At 33.6% G+C, this 24602-nt stretch overlaps 2 protein-coding genes and 1 pseudogene across 2 annotated transcripts; all 3 read left to right on the top strand.

Annotated features, from left to right (window-relative positions):
• Positions 4264–5745, top strand: LOC109703586 (chitinase 1-like). The gene is made up of 3 exons (XM_020224255.1): positions 4264–4764; positions 4849–5002; positions 5142–5745. Exons 1-3 carry the CDS (start codon positions 4314–4316, stop codon positions 5509–5511), a joined length of 975 nt encoding a protein of 324 aa, XP_020079844.1. The 5' UTR covers positions 4264–4313; the 3' UTR covers positions 5512–5745.
• On the top strand, positions 17004–20055 carry LOC109703588 (basic endochitinase C-like). The gene is made up of 4 exons (XM_020224257.1): positions 17004–17255; positions 18902–19141; positions 19214–19367; positions 19514–20055. Exons 1-4 carry the CDS (start codon positions 17036–17038, stop codon positions 19905–19907), a joined length of 1008 nt encoding a protein of 335 aa, XP_020079846.1. The 5' UTR covers positions 17004–17035; the 3' UTR covers positions 19908–20055.
• On the top strand, positions 19988–23721 carry LOC109703703 (annotated as a pseudogene).

A 24602-nucleotide genomic window follows, 5' to 3' on the forward strand; every position in this document is an offset into this window, starting at 1 on the left:
TGTCCACCAGCATCCCTCGGGTGAGGAGTCTGTCCGCAGTTGGTAGTCTCTTACGGATTAGCACCCAGGTGAAGACTTTGATTTTAATAGGGGCTTTTAGACGCCAAAGTTGTAGGTTCAGCGGGTCCTTTACTCCAGCGCAGTCGATGAACTTGTAAAGGGAGTTAACCGAAAACTGGTGGTTGGGGGTCCACCGCCATTTGAGCAAGTCTGGACTGGTGCTGGGGCAGCATTGGCTTATTAGCTCTTTGAACAGGGAGAGTTGTCTAAGATTCTCTGGGGAATGAGATGCTGCGAAGCCTATGCAGATGAAGCGTCATCTCCATCCTTTAGAGTTCCAACATTGTGAAACTCGGACCTCCTCGTTTGTAGTATTGGCGTAAATGTCTGGGAACGTGGTGCACAGGGGGGTTTCTCCAACCCAGATGTCTAACCACATCCTAATGTTGTTTCCATCTCCTAGTTCGTAAGAGACACTGCATTTAAAAACTTCTCGGCACCGGATCACACTTTTCCACCACTGCGAGGAAGGGGTAAAGGTTCTGCCCTCGTGCAGCGGCCTACGCCTGAAGTAGTAGAGTGTTCTAATCAGCTTGCACCAATACAGGTGTGGTTCATTAAGAAAGCGTCACCACCACTTGGTTAGGAGAGCCAAATTTATGGACTCCAGATCTTTGATTCCCAACCTGTTTTCTTCCTTTCTTTTGCAAACTATTTTCCAGCTTACAAGGCATACTCCCCCGGAGATTTTGGAGCATCATTTCCAGAAAAAAGCTCTTTCTCAGGGCTTCAATACGGTGCAGCAACTATTTGGGCGCTTTGAAGATGGATAGGAAGAAAAGCGGCAAGTTGGTGAGGACCGAGTTGACTAAAGTCAGTCTTTTCCCTTGGGAGAGAAGTTTTACTTTCCATCCTTCTATTTTTGTTTCGACGCGGTTGATAACCGAGGCCCAGTCTTCCTTGCGCAGGTTCTTATTGTGGAGTGGGAGGCCCAGGTATCGGAACAGAAGCTTCCCAACTTTGCACCCTATGATATTGGCACTTTATCAACTTCCTCCACTTCCCACTTATTTGATAGTCGATCTTATCTAAGTTTATTTACAATTTTACTTTTTCAATGTGCAAAAAAATAATTTTTTTCCACAGAATCAATATTCATTCCTACTTTATCTGCTTCTTGCACTTTCATCTTCTAGGCTTGTATAAGTTCCTTTGTAATTTTATATTTTTTAATACACAAAAACTTTTTTTTCTTATAGAATCATTCTTCTCTACTTTAGCAGCTTCCTCCACTTACGACTCACCTGTTAGTCTTATATAAGTTTATTGTTAATTTTACTTTTTCAATAAAGACAATTCACTTTGTTTTGAATAGCGACCAAATTAATTACAAAAAAAAGTAACTAGTAGAAAAAATAATAAAAAACATAATAATTTAACTTCGTCCACTTTTGTGTTAATGTAAATTTTTTTTTGTAAACTTCCGAAGCCATTACCTTCCAATCAAACAAACAACAATAAAAAAATAATTTTTACATGAATTTTAATTCAATTAAAAAGTATTTTCAACCTTAAATCCATCATAGATAAATAAACAAGCCAGTTGTTGATTTTTCTTTTTATTAGAAAAAATTAAGTGGGTATTTGACGCATTTAAATTTTAAAATCAAAGTATAACTGATTCAAATCAAATAAATTAAAAAATTGTATAGTAAAATTAAAATTTTGAAAGGTTGGATAACTGATTCAAAATAATCTATACATCAGAAAAGTTCTATACATTTTTCGCCCTTAAAAAATACTATTTTTGTGCCATATTAAAGAGCATATATCTTATACCCTATAATCTAAAAATCCATTTTATATTTTTAGTATTGAAAAAGAGTTAATAAGATAAGTTAGTAAATCTTAATTAGACTTATCTCATTAATTGAATAATTGAAGTCTCTACATTTCTTGCACTTTACAACCACTAAAATAATGTCTCCAAAATAACGTTTTGGATAAAATAATGCAAAATAAAAGGATTTTGAGAACTCGTGCGTGAAGTGGATTGAAAAAAACATCTTATCAATTTTTATAAAAATTTCAGTACATGATTGTGAACTGAAATTCTGCGAATTAAGTTTGGCATATTACTTGTGAGAATTAGCTAATTCAATGTGGTTTACTTTGGACTTTGTCTTTATGTTAAATAATAAAATTTAGTTAAATATGTTGGTTTGTAGGGAAAAAAAAAATAGTTGTTCGCGACAGTTATTTGGTTGAAAGAAAAAAAATACTATTTAACATATTTTTTATTATATATATTATTAATATAATTATTATTATGCTATATATGAAAAATTATTNACAAATTGGAATGCTAAATATAATAAAATGAAAATTTTGAACGGTTGGATAGTTGATTCAAAATAATTCATAGTTCAAGCCAGTTATGTACGTTTTTACTAGTTGGATAACTGATTCAAAATAATCTATACATCAGAAAAGTTCTATATATTTTTCCCCCTTAAAAAACACTATTTCTGAGCCATATTAAAGAGCATATATCTTATACCCTATAATCTAAAAATTCATTTTATATTTTTAGTATTGAAAAAGAGTTAATAAGATAAGTAATTAGTAAATCTTCATTAGACTTATCTCATTAATTGAATAATTGAAGTCTCTATTCCTTGCACTCTACAACCACTAAATGTCTCCAAAATAATGTTTTGGATAAAATAAAATAATGCGAAACGAAAAGATTTGGAGAACTCGCAGGTGAAGTGGATTGAAAGAAACATCTTCTCATTTTTTATGGAAATTTCCATACATGATTGTGAACGGAAATTCTGCGAATTAAGTTTGACATTTAATTTGTGAGAATTGGCCAATTCAATGTTTACTTTGGACTTTATCTTAATGGATCCAGTTTCTCACTTTTATTTTTCAAGAAAAGATTGAGTTTTGTATTCTATTTTAGCAGCCGGAAAAAAACAAGAAAGAAGAGGAGAGCCCATTCGAAAAAAAGTTAATAAAGAAATAAATAAGGGAAATGACTACCAAAGTGAGAATGGATAACAAACTTTGGCTATTTTGTATTTTCTAATTCTAAGTGGCCCAAAGGAGATTGACTAAGTAGAGGCAAAAACTGACTTTTTCTGCAGAATCATTCCTCCCTACTTTATCCGCTTCCTCCACTTACAACTCATCCACTAGTCTTGTATAAATTTGTTCGTACTTTTACTTTAGCAACTAGATTAATCGTGAAAATAAATTAGGGAAAACTTCAAAAATCTCCCATGTGGTTTCACTTTTTTTCACTTTAGTATCCTGTGGTTTAAAATGTATCAAATCAGTATCCTGTGGTTTTTCACTTTATCACTTTAGTACCATGTGATTTAAAATGTACCAAGTTAGTACCCTGTGGTTTTGCATTTTATCACTTTAGTACCCTGTGATTTATATAAACCATAGGGTACCAAAGTGATAAAGTGTAAAATCATAGGGTACTAAAGTGATAAAGTGAGAAATCATAGGGTACTAACTTGATACATTTTAAACCACAGGATACTAAAGTAAAAAAAAGTGAAACCACAGGATACTAAAGTGAAAAAAAGTGAAACCACATGGTACTAACTTGATGCATTTCAAACCATAGGATACTAAAATGAAAAAGTATGAAACCACAGGGGGGGTTTTTGAAGTTTTTCCAATAAACTAATAGAAAAAAATAATAAAAAAACTTAAAATTTAAATTTGCCTGCTTTTGTGTTAATGTAAAAATTTTTAGTGAACCTCCAAAGCCATGAACTTGAAAAGTAGTTTCAACCTTAAATCTATCATGGATAAATAAACAAGCTGGTTGTTGATTTTTCTTTTATCAGAGAAAATTGATTGGGTATTTGACGTATTTAAATTTTGAAGTCAAAATATTATTGCCTAACTTAAATTAAACAAATAGAAAAATTATATAGTAAAATTAAAGTTTGAAAGGTTGTATAGCTGATCAAAATAATCTATAGTTCAAATAAATTATGTACGTTCTAATCTTCAAAAACAGTATCGACAAACCATATTAAAGAGCACGTAACTTACACTCTCTCACCCTGGATCTCAAATCTAGTTTACATTTTTAGTAACAAGAAAAAGTTATCTTAGTAAATCGTAATTTCTCTATATTTATAATTACCAAGTTAAAGTCAAAGACCAATCACATGCTAAGATAACGACCAGTTCCAATTTCTTTCCTCTATTTATAATCTATGTATAGACACCCATCCCTAACTCCAACTCCAAGCTCTCAGAAGAAAGAAAGAAAAAAAAAAATGTCTGCGACGGTAACGAATACGTTAATCTTAATGGTGGCGATCTTGGCCTCGCCGTTGGGCCGCGCTCTCGCCGAGCAGTGTGGGAGCCAAGCTGGCGGGGCGACGTGCCCCAACGGCCTCTGCTGCAGCAAGTTTGGCTACTGCGGAAGCACTTCCGCCTACTGCGGCGATGGCAACTGCCAGAGCCAGTGCGGCGGAGGCGGAGGCGGAGGCGGAGGCGGTGGCGGAGGCGGAGGCAGCGGTGTTGCGTCCATAGTCAGCTCGGCACTGTTCGATCAGATGCTGAAGCACCGCAACGAGAACTCGTGCCCGGCGCACGGGTTCTACACTTACAACGCATTCATCGCGGCCGCCAACTCGTTCAGCGGCTTCGGGACGACGGGGGACGTTGCCACGCAGAAGAGAGAGATCGCGGCGTTCCTCGCGCAGACGTCGCATGAGACCACAGGTTAGTACTTTCTTCTTCTTTTTTTTTTCTATAATAAGATATCATGAGAATCAGTACTAAAGTCATCTCAATATGTGAATACAGGAGGTTGGCCCACTGCACCGGATGGACCGTATGCATGGGGTTACTGTTTTCTACAAGAGCAAGGTAACCCACCGGACTACTGCGTACAGAGTGCACAGTGGCCGTGCGCTCCGGGGAAGAAATATTACGGCCGAGGGCCCATTCAAATCTCCTAGTATGTACCGTGAAATAGCTTTTATTCATTCATAGTTTGGATTATTCATATAGTGTTAATATGTTGACAAAATTATATGACATACTAAACTAATAAATATAAACATTTTAACAAATATTTTTTATTTGACTTGTCTCAGCAACTACAACTATGGGCCGGCGGGAAAAGCTATCGGAGCGGACCTGCTCAACAACCCGGACTTGGTCGCCACGGACCCGACAATCTCATTCAAGACCGCAATCTGGTACTGGATGACCCCTCAGTCGCCCAAGCCATCCTGCCACGACGTGATCACCGGTCAATGGACCCCTTCTGCCGCCGACAAATCGGCCGGTCGGCTTCCGGGGTATGGAGTGATCACCAACATCATCAACGGCGGGCTCGAGTGCGGGCACGGGTCCGACAGCCGCGTCGCTGATCGGATCGGGTTCTACAAGAGATATTGTGACATTCTGGGAGTCAGCTATGGGGATAACTTGGACTGCTATAATCAGAGGCCCTTTGGCTAAGCTTTTAGCTAGAGCCAGTGGAATAAGACCGGTTAATAAGGCCACTTTCTATTGTAATAAATAATCACCTCTCGGTGAAAAGAATGTAATAAATAAGACCATAATGGCAACGTGATGACCATGCTGTTGTAGTTCTATTAGCAAACATGCTCCAGAGGAAGCAGTATCTTTGATGCTTTAATTTAGTGTTTACGGTTACATACGGACCAGATCATATATTGTTTTCTTTTAAAATAATGAAGGCTTTCTAAACTTATTTAGACGTTTCGTATCTCATTTCAATCACAAATTTATCAAACATCTAAGAGAAAAGTTAGGGCGAAGTCGACTATTTATAGTGTCGATTGATAAAAAAGATGAATAATTGAAATCAAACCTTCAAATCTTACCTTTATGTAATGTGGTTTTAAAAGTCCTTAAGAAAATGAAATACATTTATAGGCCAAACCTAGTGTAGTTAGCTAAAGCCTTAACAATTATTACCGAGGTTTCGAGTTTTGAAACCTAATTGAATTATATTTTTTGCAAGATTTTGCAAATGAAGATTTGTTGTAAAGATTTGCGAAAAAGTGGAGGATTAGGAGGGATGCGGGTGTAAAATTTCAAATATAAAGAGAAAGTTAGAAATAAATATTGTTATGTGACAGTGTAATAATTTTTTTAGTAATTAATTGTTTTGCATTAGAGAGTTGGCCCGTGCTGGCCCAATTCTATGATTCCCAAATTCCCGTTACAATTAAAATTTGGACCCGTTACCAGCCCTAATCATATAGTATATTATTTTCAAGTTGAATTTTTCAAAATTAGCACAATTTTTATTTTTTTTCCCTTTAAAACATGTCAATAGCTAGCTGCGTATGAATCTGCTATGTTAAGTGTGAATTGTTAATTTATTTCTTTCAAATATATTTTAAATTATTAAAATTTTAGATAGTTTATTAAAATTCATCTAAAGATTAATTTTTTAAAAAACAACTCTCTATATTTTAATAAAAAAATTAAAATAAATTTTAAAATAAATAAAAATATATAGTAAAAATAGGCTTGTCTATAGCCCAGACTTGTCTGGGCTACGACTGTGCTGATCTATGTTCGAACAAAGTTGGCCCGGCACAGCACGTTATAGTTCCAAATAATGTGTCGTACCGAGCTGGGCCAACTTTATTCATAACCACAGACCAGCATAGTCCTGACTCAAACAAGTTTGGACTATGGACAAGACTATTTTTTCTATATATATATATATATATATATATAATTTTTTTCAATTTTATTTTTAACTTCTTATCTCTAATTTTATAAAATACATATAGTTATTATCTTTTTGCTTCTTCTTTAGGATTATGCAGTGTCTACAATGTCCATGCAAGCAAGTAAATGTCCATGCAAGAGTAAAAAGTGGATACTATGGAAAATATAAATGATATATATACTATACATGCCGTGTTGGATATTTGTAAAAATAATAATCATAATATATTAATGAGGCAATTTTATGGATACCCCCTTCCAAAGTCTAAAATATAATGATGCCCCTATAAAATTTAAAATATCATTTATATCCCTGTAAACACAAAAAATTATTAGCCTTACCGTTAGTTGTGTTAGCTTTATCACAGCTATTAAAGGGGTAAAGATGGGTTATCTTTTAAAATGATTTATTTACTCCCAGCTATCTCTTAAGCAAAATAGTATGGAGACCCTCTCAACTATATGCTATTTTGAAACGGCTCCCTCAACTTTTTATTTTTTTAGCTGACGCCCCATTAACTTTTAGGGCGTGTTTGGTTTGAAATCGGAGTTGGAATCGAAATCGGAATCGGAATCGGAATCAAATTAAGCTGTAATCGGAATCGGAATGACTCATTATCTAATTCTGTTTGGTTCATCATCTGAATCGGAATTGGAACAAATCATTCCTATTGTCGGTGTTTGGTTCAGGTGGATATAAAAAACGTATTCAAATTAATATACTAACATTATTTTTATAATATATTAATTTAGATTCAAATTAAATATTAAATATTAAAAAAATTACATCAAAATTTTAAAATAATGTCAAAATTTTAAATCTTTTTTTTTAAAAAAAATAAACTTTGAAGTTGAATGGATAATTCAAAATATGAAACTAAATTTTGATTTATTCAAATTCAAACTTAATAAATTATCAATTTTAATTTTAATTGTGGAATTATAAATTTAATTAAAGTTTGAAATAAAATTTGAATAAAATTTATATAAATTAAAATTGTAATTTAAGGGCTGTTTTGTTTTATCCATTTTGGGCATCGGAATGGGAATTACTCGGCTTTGATCAGAATCGGTTAATCTTGTTTGGTTCGCAATAATCGGTTTGGATTCCTATTCCGGACTGGAAGAAATGGCGTCATTCGCTTTCAACTTGATTCCGGTCTTCTTACCCGAATTGAGATTTCATTCACGGAAAAAGCCCATAAGTTTCGAAGGCTAATTGACATCTCACCCTCCTTCCTTCACGCCGCTTTCTTCATCAAAAAAAACAAAAACCTATCTCTATTAACACCTCTATTCCTAACCCACATCAATAAAAGTTTTTAAAAATAAATTTGATATTTTTTTTGGAAAACTTATTAGAGAATAGTATTATATTTTTTATAAATTTTAAATAATATAAATTTATATTTAAGAGTAAAATTAGTATTATAGTTTCTATAATTTTTTTAGTTTATACGAACTAAACAATAAAATGTGAATAACTCATTTCAATTCCTAATCCACAAATAAACCAAACATCTTGAGAGAGTGGGCCATTCCAATTACCATTCCAATTCATTCACATTTCATTATCCATTCCAATTCCACCCTTGAACCAAACAAGCCCTAAATTTAAATTCATAAGTTAGATTCGAAATACTTGATTAAATTTTAATTTTTAATTTAAGCTCAAATTAAAAATAAATTTAATCCGAATAAATATTTATTCTGTTCGGATTCAACTTTCAATCCGGCCTAGGAGGCCGGATTGAAAAAAGAGGTGATTGGGGGATTCCCATTCCACTCGGGTATCGGAATCGGAATGGAACTCCGCGTACCAAACACCCACAAACGGATTCACCAATTCCGATTCTGATTCCAGGATGAAAAAGAAGCGAACCAAACACGCACTTAGATTTTTAAAAAATTAACTAATTTTAGTGTATGAAAAATGAGAATTTTTGTGTTGTTTTGATGATTTTACCAAATCTAGTGGCTTTATTTATTTTTTAGTAAATAAATAACTATGTATAAAAATTTAAATAAAAATAAATGTTAAGGAATTATCCAATCTTTCTTTCTATCTTGAAAACATAAAATTTTTTTTAACCAAAATTATTCTCAATAATTTTATCTGCATTAAATGGATTAAAAAACTGAAATATAATATATTTTAGCTCTTGAACAAAACTTTTTTTTTTTTTTTCAAATGACAAAACAATGCATGCATATAATTATGTGATTTATTTTTGATTAAATAGAAAAAAAATAAAATTTATAATTTATTTCAAAATTTCTATTACTGTTTAGGAATGTGAATAGATACACAATTTTATCCGAATTCAATTTTGAATAGAATGAGCTTAATCGATGCTGAGTAGTGATAGTTTCAATTATAGCTATAAAAAAATAAAATTCCACCGTATGTAAATTCAGTTATGATTTTGGTGTATATCTAAACTAAACCTGAACCAAAACCCGAAGCTAAAAACAGAACCAAAATAAGATAAAAACATACTATACATAAAATACAATTTTTATATTTTTTAATAATTAATATATATTAGTAATTTAATTTAATTTAATATTTCTATATTAAATACTCAAATTTAAATTTACAAAAATTATCTTCAAATACCTATTAGTATTTCTACTATTAATAAGAGATAAAGGGTAAAAATGATATTTTAAAAAATTAACTCTATTTTAGACGGGTCTTAACGGACGTTAACTAGTGGAGGATATTTATGATAATTTTTAATATATTAGAGCGCAATCGTGATATTATCAATTTTAGAAGGGTATTGATGAAATTATAATATATAGCCCCTATAAGGATATTTATGAAATTATCTCTATATTAATATAAGAACACATGTTAGAAGTAAACATAAAATTCATAAAATATGACATAGTAGAAATTCATTCTTTCCCAGCAATAAATATTGTTACTATTGATAATTATTAGTTGTACGTAAGGACAATATTTCCATGTTTTTATTACATAAAATATCGTTAAAACTTTTCTAAATACCAGAACAGAGAAAACAAAGGAACTTATAATTTGCCAAAACTAAGCTTTGTAATTATGCATATATTAAAGGGTAACTTTAAATGCCATCTCTTGGATTTCGTCATTTCTCACTTTACTACCCTATAGTTTAAAGTATATTAATTTATTATCATATGACTTTTTTTGTTTTTTCATAAATCCCTTTATTAATTTTCCTTAAATCATATACAAAAAAACTTCACATATCCCACTTATAGTTTATCGAATATTCAATTTAGTACTTTTTAATGTTAATTTTATCACTAATTTAGCAAAAAAAAAAAATTAATGGAGAGGATAGTAAAAAGAAAAAAAATAAAATTATATGGTACGAAAGTGATACACTTTAAATTACAGAGTACTAAAGTAAGAAAACACGAAACTACAGAAATGACATTTGAAGTATTTTTTAAATTAAACATGCAAATGGAGATGATAAATCAAATTTTCTTCCTTACTTCAATGAGCAGTACAAAATTAAATTAACTGTAATGGATGCGCTCACAACACACGCTTAAAATGTGCACAGGCTAATGTAGACAACGTTGATAGAGATGTAACTTACTGTGAACCGAGCCGAATATTCTTACTCTTTTGTATCTATATACAAAATTATTTTTGATGATGGGATATTCGAATGCTCCAACACCATAACCGACAGTTCATATTATTGAAGTTGATGCGAAGCAATTGAACCTTATTTGGTTGGTTAGGACATAACGAATATTGATATAAATTGTCTATACCTGAAATAGCTTACTACTTCAAAATAAGCTACTTTTGATTCTGCAAAATTATGTTTGTTCAGTAATACTGTTATTCCTAGTAGTAATTTAAATTGCATTCGGTTAATTTTATAGAATAGTAAGGGATAGTGAAAAAAAATAGCAATTGACCTTGGTATAAAATAAAAGGGTTAATTGTATATAGGTCCCCGCAAAAATAATGAATCGCAGATATATTCCGACAAAGTTCAACGTTCAGATATTATCCCGGCAAAAATCCTAATATTTTTATATATGTACCTATTGTTAGGTTCCATTAGAGAAATTTAGTTAACCACAGTTAAAATACTTAACCATGATTAATTAATAAGGTGAATTGAAAATTTTATCCCTCTTCCTCTTCCTCTTCCTCTACCTCTTCTGCTTGTCAGAGTGGTCGTCGTCGTCATTGTTGGCGAGTGAGGAGATGCGGCGGGCGATCACGGCATAGAAGGAGGAGCTGCGGTCGTGGAGGAAAGGGCCGATGGAGGCCACGTTGACTGCGGAAAGGGGATTGGGCGGGCGTGGACCGTTGGATCGGGCGGTGGCTGGACAATGGCCTCCGCTGCCTCCTTCTTCTTCTACTTCTTCTTCTTCTTCTTCGTATCTTCCTTCTCCACCTCCTTTTCTTCATCTTCTCCTTCTTTGTCGTCGTCGTCGATGATCTGATTGTCGTGCCCGTGTGGACCATCGTCACGAGCGCTTTCGACGGCAGCGGCCGCATCTTCGCCTTCCGCTTCGCCGCTGCGGGCCTCAACCTTGTCCTCATCGGCCACAACTTCGACAAGCGCTGCGACATCGCCGCCGCCGCCGTTGGCTCTGGCAGCCCGAAAAGGAAGAGAAAGAGGAAGAGAGCAAAAATATCATTTCACTAACCTAGTGTTAAAAAATAAACAGTTCTCTAACGGATCCTAAGTAGAGGGACATATCTGAAAGTATTAGATTTTTGTAGGGATAACATCTGAAAGTTGAACTTTGCAGGATATATCTGTAAGTCACCATGTTTGCGGGGTGTATGCGATTAACCCAAAATAAAATGTGTAGAGCTACTATGGAAGCATAGTATTTGATGCTTCCGATTTTTTTACCATTATATTAAGAATTGTACGGTTGGGATTATTGCAGTTTACCCTAGGGTTGAGTAGTGACCCTAGTTGAGTGGTCCCCACAGGGTAATAATATTAATCCAAAGGTTAGAAATAATTAAAAGGGTTGATCTAAAGATCAAAAAGTCCGAAGCACCAGATCCTCTATGTTTCCGATAGTATAATAGCTCTACTCAAATAAAATTTAATAAAATAATTTACTAAAATATTTAATATAAAATAATATATTATAAAAATAATTTTTTTTTTCAAATTTTACTTCAACTCAAATTTAATAAAAATAAGGCATTACAACATTTAATTAGTATAATTATTATAATAATTTATTATAATATTTTAGTATAATAAATTATAATAATATATTATAATATTTAAGTATAAATAATATGTAGTATATATATATATATATATATATATATATATATGGAGTTGAGCTAGAATACTATTGATAGCAAACGGGATCCGTTGCCACCCATTTGTTTTCTATGATAGAGCCTCCAAATCGACGATAGCACCGTTAAACATGATCCATACCACTTGAAGTGTTTGTAAATCAAATTTCAAATCTTTTCGAAATCATTTACCTAATAATCAAAGGCTTTCAAAATTTGTAATTTTAATGGTCGATATGAGACGTTTTATCGTTTAACGGCGTAAAGATATCCAAATTAATTAAATTTTTGTTAGAAAATTCTTTAAACTATTTAAAACAAGATCTATACTCTTGATCTTGATTATAAGACTCCTATCATCATTTTTTAAAGAATATTCATTTTCAGCCGTTAATATTTGTGTCCACTTGATGGATAAGAGAACAATATTAGAAATGTATGAAAATTAATTTCTAAATACTTCAAGGGGTATAGATCATATTCAACGGTGCCGATCGTCGATTCGAAGGCTCCATCATCGAAAACAAATGGGTGGCAACGAAGCCCGTTTGCTATCGATAGTATTATAGCTCAACTATATATATATATATATATATATATAGCTGAGGATTTACTATTCCACCATTTTAATGGAATAATGCTATTCCAATATTTAATTTCAAATTTTATTAAAATTATAAATTAAATTTAAGCTAAATTATATAAAAATAATATGTTATATATTATAATATATAATTTTTATTATAAAATTATTAATTGTACTATATTAATACTTATTATTTACATTTAAATATTATAATAAATTTTATGATAAATTATATTTAAATATTATAATAAATTATTTTTATTAAATTTAAAATTTCAGTAGAATTTTAAAAAATTTATAAATTTATTAAAAAAATTATTTTTATCAAATTTATAAATTTATTATAATAAATTATTTTTCCCACCCCTATTCTTAATTTAAATTTCAAAATTTAATAATTTAAATTTCAAAATTTAAATTTAAAATTTAAAATTTTAAAATTTATAATTTGTAATCTCAAAATTAAAGTGTGTAATTTTAAATTCTAAATTCTAAATTTGATATTTTATACTTTTCAAATTTAAATTTAAAGTTCAAAATTTAAAAATTAAAAATTGAGATTTAGAATTTTGAAATTTTAATTTCAAATTTTGAAATTTAAAAATTAAAATTTTAAATTTAAAAATTCAAATTCATATATATTGAGAGGGATAATATCATTATTTTTTATTTATAACTACCCACCTTCTTTTTTATTCTATCTCATCTGTCCAAACGTTATTTTTTTAATTTTCGAGAACAACCCAATTTTCATCCAAATGCAAAATTGCTCTTGTTTTTTCTTTTATCTGAACTTATACCTAATCCTGGAATAGGTAGCTCTTACTTATGACCCAACCAAATGATATCTTAGGCTTTAGGGGTTGCACTATCTATACTATACTATTATATTAATTCCCAATAAAATATGCCCCGTGGCGATAGTTTCTTCACTTGAGTTGTTGAGTTGTTTGGGTTGTGGGCTCCATCTTTTCATTCCCCTTACCTTACACTCCCCTCATCTATTCCAAAACGTACACCCCTTAACCTTCCATCACATATTCTCCCCTTACTTATTTCAAAATGTACAGCCCTTAACCTTCCTTCACATATTCTCATATTTTTCTAAAACGCACACCTTTTTTATCTTCCTTTATACTTTTTCAAAATGTACACCCTCTATCTTCCCACCCTTTATGTTTTTTCAAAACGTATACCTTTTCATCTCCCTACTCTTCATTTTTTTTTTTAATTTTCATATTTTTTCAAAACGTACACTCTAAATTTAAAAATGTAGATTTCTATATAATATTATATTTTTTTCAAAACCTTTATAGAATTATAATGTAGATTTCTACCTAAACTCTTCATTTTCTTCTTCTTCATCCTTTCTCTCTCTCTTTCTCTTCATTAACGGAAGAGTTAGTGATCGTGTAATTTTTTGTGGACGTGGTATAAGTTGTTAGAGCATTTGCTGCTACGCTAAGAAGCTTCACTACGACTCCTACATTGCCTCTCGCCATGGCCTCCTCTCCGTGGGCTGTGATTGCAGTGCTCGTTTCCTTACTTCCTCCCAAACCTCCTCCTTTGTCGCCTTTGACTTCCAATTCGACTCCTTCATCGACATTCTAAAATTCTCTCTTTATCTTCTTATAATTTTTTTTTTCTATTTAATCAAATTGTTCTAATATGAGATTCGTTTTTTTGGTTTAGGAAGAGATCTGTAAAGCTATCATTTGTTTGGATATTGCGACATCAGGATTGTATACCATGCACTTGTTTACCATGCATGCTATCTGTTCAATATATTATCTTTGAGGATTAAAATAATATTTATTTGTTCCAAATTATTATTAATAATTTCTAAATACTAATTTTTATAATTTTGATTTAATTTATTGTAGAGAAGAAGTATGTGATGATGAATGAAAGAGCTATAAATCCGAAACCTTCTTTCAGGTTGGATTTTATATTTCAATGAATTTAAAAAATATTTTTTCCTCTATTTTTTTCTACTAATTTTATTTTATTTTAATTGCTTTTTTAAAAAAATTTGGTTTTGACGTGAAAAAGACGAAAGTGAAGCTTGTTATAATTCATCGAATAACAAAATCAACCCCAACAAAATCACCTTCAATTTTTTTTCTCTTTTATTTTTGCATTAAATTATTTTTTTTAATTTTTATCTATGCAACAATTTTCATTCTTCTATAATTTTTTTCTTTTCATTTTCTTTCTTTGTTCTCTACTGAATTGTATTCTCATTCTAATTTTTTTAATATAAATTTTATATTATTAACTAATCATATTTTTTGTTATTTTTTATATTTTGTATATTTAATTTGTAAATTTTTATTATAATTCCTATCCGCCACATCGTGCGGTTTTCTAACTAGTAATGAATAGATTCAAGAACTAAGAAGTTAATAGTGGTACCCGCTGATTACTGTCAATTCAACTCGCGCGCGCGCGCGCACACACACACTCTCTCTCTATTTTTTTATTTCTTCAGAAAACTCTCTTATTATATATAATAAATGGAATTTGCTATTTTCTTCACATGTAAAGATGCTTTTGATGTAAATGAAAGATATATGAATCTTGAAACTTATTATTTGGATAGCGTGTACCATCAAAATCAACGTTATAAAAAATCGTTCGTAGCACAAGTGATAAAAGGCTTGATAATTGATACCCGAGATCTCAAGTTCGAATGGTAGTTGATTCACATTTTCAGCTAAATTTATTTCTAAATAAAATAAATGAAACGGATAGCATGCTATCTATCTTTCTAAAAAAAGAATTCATGCAAAATAGGGGTTCAATATTTTATATATATGATAATACATAAGAGTTTTAAATATGGTTGAACACATTTAATATATTAATTCTTAGTTTTAGAACTTTAATATTATAGTTTCAGAATTATGCGGTTACATGTTTCACAAAGCACACGCATAAATTCAAGCCTTTTGATTATTGGCATTTTAGTAAAATAATTTCTTTTTTATAACATTTATACTATACAGGATCGATATTTCTTAAGTAAATTTTAATGTGCCATGTAAAATGACTAAATATTTTAATTTTATGTAAAAAATAAAGTCTAAAAAGTTTTATTCTTATCAATTTATACACAAGGGGACGAGTAATTTAATATTATTATTTTTATTTGGAATGCATAGAAAATTTTCTCTATTTAGGTCTGGTCCCTGTAGGGACCAATTTAGGCCGTCTCCATTAAATTATTTGTTCTTGATAATAGTTCATTGAAAATAATAATTTTTTAAATTTTGGTAAATATACAAGGAGACCATCTCTATTATTACTTTATGTTGTTACATTTTATTAATTAAACTATTAATTTTTTACTTAAGCATTCATGGTGATGTTACATGTGAATTAACTATTCACTTAACCTATGTTTTTGCAACGTATACCTATAACTCCCTTTATGCTCTATTAATTGAAATCTAACCTATGACTTTATATTCTTGTAACTTCTATGCTATAAGCCTATATATAGAGGGCTTCTCTATTCACTTCAACATAACATAAAAAAGAAAACTACAATATCTATATTCTACTTGAGAAAGAGAAGGACAAAGAAAGGTGTTTCTTTTGGTGGAGCTTTGGGCTCATGTACTTGTGCAGAGTTGGTGAAGCTACACGACGAAAGTCGAACCGTTGTATCCTGGAGGGGACAAATCGGTGCTCTGCTGCATCGGTTCAAAGGCTTTGCCAACCGCAGGGGGCTTAAATCTCCTTAAAGAGAGCGAGATATCCGTATCTCGGCTTGATCGACTCGTTGATACTTTTTTAAAAAAATTATTTTGTAGCTAATCTCTATTTTTTGAATATATACATCAACACTTTACAAGTAATGTATTTTTTTAAAATTTCTTTTTGAAATTTTCATTGAACTCAAACTCATTCGTTCAGCATCTTACCAATAATTTTTTGGATCCAGGTACAAAATTTGGTTCCAATCACTGCAAGGCTCTTCTTTTCCAAGCAATAGGTCTTAAATTTAAATGCTGCTTCAAACAAAACATCATCTACATTAATACGAGCTTAAACTTAGTCGAGAAGTAAATAAATAAAATAAAATAAAATAAAAATTAAATTGTGAGGTTAGCATTTCAACAGTGGAGTGAACGGGCGGATTCGGGATCCCAAAAACGAAAACTTGAATATGGTGTAGAAATTCGGACAAAACTGTCTTGTTCGTATTAGATTTGTAAAATACAAAATGAGTTGTACTGCGGACCAAAATTATTTTGGCGAGAACTTAATGAAATTGATCCGAAAAGTACCACTTCCCGCCTAATCTTTGTACCTTCCAAGCTTCTCCCTACTATAAATAGCAATTTCCCCCTCCTACCATTCGCCACATCAAAAGAAAAATAAAAATGAAGCTCTCCGTCTTCACTATCTTACTCGTCTCAGTTACCGCCTCGCTGTATGGCGCCCTTGGCGCCGAGCAGTGCGGCATCCAGGCCGGAGGCGCCCTGTGCCCCTACGGCCTTTGCTGCAGCAGGTCGGGCTTCTGCGGAACCACTCCCCCTTACTGCGCCGACGGCTGTCAGAGCCAGTGTCGACCGCCCACTCCGCCGCCTTCCCCGCCGCCGGAATCCCGGCGGCGGCCGCCCCCGCCGAGGCGGCCGCCCCCGCCGCGCCGGCCGCCCCCGCCCCCTCCTCGNTGAAATCTAACCTATGACTTTATATTCTTGTAACTTCTATGCTATAAGCCTATATATAGAGGGCTTCTCTATTCACTTCAACATAACATAAAAAAGAAAACTACAATATCTATATTCTACTTGAGAGAGAGAAGGACAAAGAAAGGTGTTTCTTTTGGTGGAGCTTTGGGCTCATCTACTTGTGCAGAGTTGGTGAAGCCACACGACGAGGGTCGAGCCGTTGTATCCTGGAGGGGACAAGTCGGAGCTCTGCTGCATCGGTTCAAAGGCTTTGCCAACCGCAGAGGGCTTGAATCTCCTTAAAGAGAGCGAGGTATCCGTGCCTCGGTTTGATCGACTCGTTGATACTTTTTTTTAAAAATTATTTTGTAGCTAACCTCTATTTTTTGAATATATACACCAATAATTTTAAGGAGATTCAAAAATGGAGGCAACACGTGAAAAGTTCAACGATACTGCCGGAGATCTCAACAAGCCCTTCCGCTTCAACGGAAGCCACTTCAAGAGGTGGAAAGGAAAAGTGTTATTCTACCTCAATTTACTTAAAGTTGCATATATTCTCACGGAGAAGAACCCAAAGAAAGTAAATACTGATGATATGAATGAAGACGAACTTCTCGAGCACTATGAGAAAACTGAAAAGTACGAGAATGATGAGTATAACTGTCGGTATTATCTTCTTAACTGCCTTTCGGATCAATTTTATGATTATTATGAAAATACTTACTCCTCTGCAAAGAAGATTTGGAAGGCATTGCAGCTAAAGTATGATACAGAGCAAGCTGGTGCAAAGAAGTATGCTGCTAGCCGCTTCTTTCGCTACCAGATGGTCGAAGGAAAGTCCGTGGTGGAGCAAGTTCAAGACTTTCAGATGATCGCTCATGAAGTTCAATCTGAAGGAGTCAAGTTTGGAGATAATTTGATCGTACTAAGGATCATCGACAAGCTACCACCATCATGGAGGGAATTCCAAAAGACCCTTCGACACAAACAAAAGGAGATGTCTCTCGAGACATTAATCGCGCGCATTCGCGTGGAAGAAGAGGCAAGAGGCCAAGATGCACTTGAAGCAAAAGAGAATGATGCTAGCGCCACTTAGGTAAACTTAGTATCTTCTAATACTTTACCTAATAACAATCGTTCTAGAAATACATACTTGAGGCCTAAGAAGAAAATTAGAAAAAACAGTGATAGACCTCAATTTAAGAAAAATGACCAAGGACCTCCTTCAAATGTGAAAAATTTTATAATTTGCTATGTCTGTGGCAAAAGTGGGCATATTGCTCGAATTTGCAAATTCCGAAAATATAAAGCTTCAAGCTAATATTACCGAGAAGCCACTTGTGACGATGATAACAGACATATGCTTAGCGGAGAATGCTGAAGGATGGTGGGCAGACTCTGGTGCCAATAGGCATGTCTGTCATGATGAGACTTGGTTTAAAACATATACTCCCTATGAACAACCAAGAAATATTATGTTTGGTGATTCGCATACTTCTGAAGTTTTAGGGAGTGGTGAGGTCGAGTTAAAATTTTCTTCTGGAAGGGTGCTTATCTTGAAANCACCCTCCCCGCCCCCCTCCCCGCCCTCGCCAGCCGGCGAGGGAGTAGCATCGATCATCTCCTCCGCTCTGTTCGACGAGCTGCTGTTGCACCGCAATGACGACTCCTGCCCGGCCCGCGGGTTCTATCAGTACGAAGACTTCATCGCGGCCGCCGATGCATTCGTCGGCTTCGGGACGACGGGGGACCTCGACACTCGGAAGCGGGAGATAGCGGCTTTTCTGGCGCAGACGTCGTTCGCGACCACTGGTGCGTTCTTCGTCTATGCGGCTTGAATTGAAATAGTACGATATACCAGTCATGTTGATATAATGCATGCAGGCGGGTCGCCGAGTGCCCCGGATGAACCTTATGCATGGGGTTACTGCATTGTGGAGCAGGTGAACGTCACCTGGGACTACTGCGTTCCGATCACCTTGTGGCCATGCGCACCTGGGAAAGAGTACTACGGCCGTGGGCCCTTTCAACTCTCCTAGTATGTATAGCAATGCTTTTCAACTTTTAATAATGTGTCCTGATTGATCAGTTTCAAATATCTAGTTAGTTGATAGGAAGATAATGTGTTCTTTTGAGTTGAATGTAGTCAAATTCTAACAGATGTTTTGATTGGAATTATTGTAGCAACATCAACTACGGCCTGGCGGGGAAAGCTCTCGGAGTGGACCTGCTCAACGACCCGGACTTGGTGGCGACGGACCCGACGATCTCGTTCGAGACCGCATTCTGGTTCTGGATGACCCCTCAGTTGGGCAAGCCGTCGTGCCACGACGTGATCACTGATCGCTGGATCCCCTCCGACTTCGACATACAGCGCGGTCGGCTTCCGGGGTTCGGAGTAACCACCAACATCATCAACGGCATGCTCGAGTGCGGGCACGGGATCGACAGTCGCGTCGCGCATCGGATCGGGTTCTACAAGAGATATTGTGACATTCTCGGAGTCAGCTATGGGGATAACTTGGACTGCTACAATCAGTGGCCCTTTCCTTGGCGTAGAGCCGTGAAAAAGGATTAGCTAATGAGGCCACTTTATTATAATAAATAATCACCTGTGGGAGAAAATAATGTAATGAATAAGACTATAATGGCAATGTGATGGCTGTCGTATTGCTGTTACCAAATAAAAGAAGCAGTGTCTGAATTTGGAGTGCCCTTTTCTTTTTCCTTTTGTTTTTTATGGTTAAATTACATGTTGATTTTCAAAATATGTTTAAATTTTATTTTATTATAATTTCGAGATGGAAAATTTGAAATTATTATAATTTTTAGTTCAAACGGCTTGAATTGTTATAATTAAATTTTACAATTCAATTTAGTTTGCTTAACTTTGACAAATTTCTATATCAATAATTTATCAATATTTAATTTACTTAATTGAATCATAAGATTTGCAACAATTTATAAAGTTCAAGTTAGAAAATGTAACAAATTAAACATTGTTTAGCTTAAAAATCAATATGTTGTTGAGAACCGGATGGATCGTCTATTATAAAAAACGATTTATAAACACGAAAGCGATCGTACTCATAATAGAATAGTAGCCGGACCCATAAATAAATAAATAAATATATTAAAGCGTATACGAATTCCAACAATTACAAACCGAATCTAAAAAGGAGTAAAGTAATATTCCCTATAAATGATTATGATTAATTTGTTAAAANAAATTTCAATAAAAATTTCGGATTGTTTTACACTGTTAAATTTACCAACGCATCACATCAACTATTAAAATTGTCAATTTTAAGACCTTTTGATCAATAGCCAGATGATTTCGAAAAATTATGAAATTTAGATTTCAAATACTTTTAATAGTATATATATCAAGTTTAATGGAGCCGATCGTCGATTTGGAAGCCATATCACAGAAAACAACTTGGTAGCACATAAACCTCTGCGCTACCGATAGTATACCAGCTTAGCTCTTTCTTTTTCTCTCTTTATATATAGAATTGGGCTAAAATACTATTAATAGTATTTGCCCTCTTTTGCTATCAAGATAACTAATTTCATAACTTTACAATAAAAAATATAAATATTTTTATTTTCTTGCATAAAAGAAGTTTCAATTTTTTTTTTTTAAGTTTGAATCTTAACTCTAAGTATCTTTTCGTTATCTTAGTATTCCTTCTATAATATATCCCATAGTTCCTTTGGCCAGGTAACGCCAGCAATGTGGGAAAAAATATCGAATCGTCAACCGATTATTGAATAAACTAAAGCGCATTTGTATCTTTTTTCAAATTCTCTCCGCTTATTTCCTTACATCATTTTTTTATAAAATTTCATAAATTTTATGATCGCAACAACGTTCGCATCTTCACGCACCAAAAATTATAGTTGTCCTCTTTGAAAATCGAATATTTTTGTGCAACTCTATTGGCACTGTTAAACGCCATCGACACCTTCTCCTCTCGAAAACTTGGCTCTAATACCATTTGTTATGACGGTGGGCATCTAACAAATACGTTCTATATATTTATTATATTATATAGAGATCTCTATAAAAAATAAAATAGAAAAGACAAGAGAGGAAGAAGACAAATCAAAAAATCTAGTATGTTGTCATGGAAGCAAAACAAAATAATTTTATTGAAGAAAACAACTCATCACCATATGAAATTTTCGGCGAGCGCTAATTCATTATGGCGACTCCCGGCTTCATTAACCAAATAATTCCAGTTATCTATTTATAACTAATTATAAGGAATCCTATTCTAATTCGATTTCATCTTAACCATAATTTAAATAATAACCGATAAAATCAAATAATCAAATTCTAATCTAATAAATCATTAGCATTATCTCTAACAGGTAGTGTCTAACCAGCGGAATCAATTTTACTTTTTACCTTTTGTTTCAGTATTATTTATAATTTGTTTGCGGTATAAATATTATTTTGATTAATTGCATATATTATCCATTCAAAATTACCTAATAAAAATCAAACTTCTAAAATTATTTCGCCCATCTATTTGTTACTGAACGAATTGTGATAAAATATTTTAAAAACTTAAACTGTAAAATATTCTGATTAATTAGAGTAGAAACTAAAAATCTTAACAAATATGGTTATTTTTAAAAAAAGATTTTAATTTTTTTTTGCAGCTCATTCTTTTTATTCTTAATTTTCCTATTTCCTCAACTAGATTGTTTTGACGGCTGCTGCAAGTAGTGCGGTGGAGGCTCCACACACTCTCCTTCACCGCCTAGCACAGGCGACGGTGGTGTTGCGTCAATTGTCAGCTCGGCAATGTTCGATCAGATGCTGAAGCACCACAACGAGAATTCATGGCCGGCGCACGGGTTCTACACGTACGCCGCATTCATCGCTGCCGCCAACTCGTTCAGCAGCTTCGGGACGATGGGGGATGTCATCGTGCAGAAGAGGGAGATCTTGGCATTCCTCGTGCAAACGTCGCACAAGACCACAGGTACGTAAGCACATCTTTAATTTTTTCATAATACGTAGTGCACTAGATGGGCCCAATGCATGGGGTTATTTTTATCTACAAGAACAAGGTGCCGCGTCGGACTATTGCATACAGAGCGTGCGGTGGCCGTGTGCACCAGGAAAGAAGTTGTCGGAAAAACTTTTCTAATCTTTCAGTAAAATATTCTTTAAAAATAATTCGATAGTTTAATTTTAGTTTTTTAAAAAAGTAAATGATAAATTCTGTAAAAACGAATTAGAAAAAGTCTGTGGATCGAGACGTATAGAGTACTGTCCTAGAAACGAAATTGTCCGTCCACGTGTGAGGCTTTCCGGCAATAACATTCATGTTTTATTCCGTCGACACACTTCCGAGATGGTGCAAAATAAACCAAACAAACTTTAGGAGATCTAGCGAAACACTAAAAAACTAGTTCAAAAATCAGCGCAAAAGATCAATGGCGAGAAAATAGAAAAGGTGAGATAGAGGGATAGGGTTTTGCTCTTAGATATACTCAGTTTCGGGTTGAACTTCGTCCAAGATATATATATCCAAGGCAAGCATCAATTCCGATATATATATCCAAGGCAACTTCGTTTATATATATATCCAAGGCAAGCGTCAATTCCGTGTAGTAAAAGGTAAGTATAAGATTATATGGGATATATATTAGGATTCCCACAAGAATTAGAATGAAGATAAAGATAAAATCAAAAACTAAAAAAAAAAGTTTGGATTGAACTCATACAACTTTGTCCAATATATATATCCAAGACAATAATCTTGCTTCAATGCGTTAATTCCGTGTAGCGGGATGAAGTATTGTGGCCGTGTGCAGTGGCCATGTGCACCGGGGAAGAAGTATTGCAGCCGAGGGCCCATTCAAATTTCCTAGTTATGTACGGTAAAATCACTCTTGTTCATTCATAGTTTGGATCGCTCACTGAGTGTTAATGTGTTGAGAAGTTCAGATAGCATTTTAAAGTGACAAATATTTTTGATTCGACTTGTCTCAGCAAATACAACTAAGGGCCGGCCGGAAAGGCTATCACAGATTCACAGTGGACCTGCTCAACAACCCGGACTTGGTCGCGATGGACCCAACAATCTCATTCAAGACCGCAATCTGGTTCTGGATGCCCTCAGTCACCCAAGCCGTCGTGCCATGACGTGATCACGGTTGATGGACCCCCTTTACCGTCGATAAATCAGCCGATCAGCTTCCGGGGTACGGACACATCACTAACATCATCAACAGCGGGCTCGAGTGCAGGCGCAGGTCCGACAGCCACGTCGCAGAACGGATCGGGTTCTACAAGAGATATCGTGATCGACATTCTCGGAGTCAGCTGTGGGGATATCTTGGACTGCTGCAATCAGAAGCCATTTGACTAAGCTTTTAGCTAGAGCTGGTGGAATAAGATTAGTTACTGAAGGTTTGCTGTAAAGATTTGCGCAAAAGTGGTGGATTAGGAGGGATGCAGGAGTGAAATTTCAAATATATATATAAAAAAATTGACTAAAATATTATTATGTGACAGTTCAATATTTTTTTTAGTAATTACTTGTTTCACATTGAAAAATTGGCCCGTACTAGCGCAATATTTTTTTAGTAATTACTTGTTTCACAGAAACTCTTAGGCTAAGCTTTTAGGCAGAGCTGGTGGAGTAAGATTAGTTAATGAGACCAGTTTATTGTAATAAATTATAATCACCTGGTGGGGAAAAGAACGTAATAAATAAGACAATAAATGGCAATGTGATGGCTATGCTATTGTAGTGCTATTACTAAACAAGGACAAGAGGAATTAGCAGTATTTTTTATGCTTTAATTTAGGGTTTAGGGTTACATACGGACCAGATCACTTTCTTTCAAGAAAAAATTAGTGGAGGCCTTCTAACTTTATTTAAGCGTTTCATCTCTAATTTTAATTACAAATTTATCAAACATCTGGGAGAAAACTTAGCTTGAAGCCGACAAAAGTGTAAATTGATAAAAAATATGAATAACTGAAATCAAATTTTCAAAATTTTTCTTCATATAATGTGACTATAAAAGTCTTAACAAAATAAATACAAATATTGACCATATCTAGCGTAGTCAGCTAATTAAAGTCTTAATGATTACTATCAAACTTCCGTGTTCAAAGCCTAATTGAATATAATTTTCAAAGATTTGTGAAAAAGTAGAGGATTAGGAGGGACACGGGTGTAAAATTTCAAATAAAAAACAGGAGTTGACTAAAGTATTGTTATGTGATAGTTCAATAATTTTT

The sequence above is a fragment of the Ananas comosus genome, linkage group 25, assembly GCF_001540865.1.
Source record: "Ananas comosus cultivar F153 linkage group 25, ASM154086v1, whole genome shotgun sequence".
NCBI classification, from domain to species: Eukaryota; Viridiplantae; Streptophyta; class Magnoliopsida; order Poales; family Bromeliaceae; genus Ananas; species Ananas comosus.

Coding starts and splice junctions, on each gene's coding strand:
- LOC109703586 (XM_020224255.1), top strand. CDS start 4,314: ATGTCTGCGACGGTAACGAATACGTTAATCTTAATGGTGGCGATCTTG. Junction 4,765..4,848: donor GACGTCGCATGAGACCACAG/GTTAGTACTTTC, acceptor ATGTGAATACAG/GAGGTTGGCCCACTGCACCG. Junction 5,003..5,141: donor GGGCCCATTCAAATCTCCTA/GTATGTACCGTG, acceptor GACTTGTCTCAG/CAACTACAACTATGGGCCGG.
- LOC109703588 (XM_020224257.1), top strand. CDS start 17,036: ATGAAGCTCTCCGTCTTCACTATCTTACTCGTCTCAGTTACCGCCTCG. Junction 19,142..19,213: donor GACGTCGTTCGCGACCACTG/GTGCGTTCTTCG, acceptor TAATGCATGCAG/GCGGGTCGCCGAGTGCCCCG. Junction 19,368..19,513: donor GGGCCCTTTCAACTCTCCTA/GTATGTATAGCA, acceptor GAATTATTGTAG/CAACATCAACTACGGCCTGG.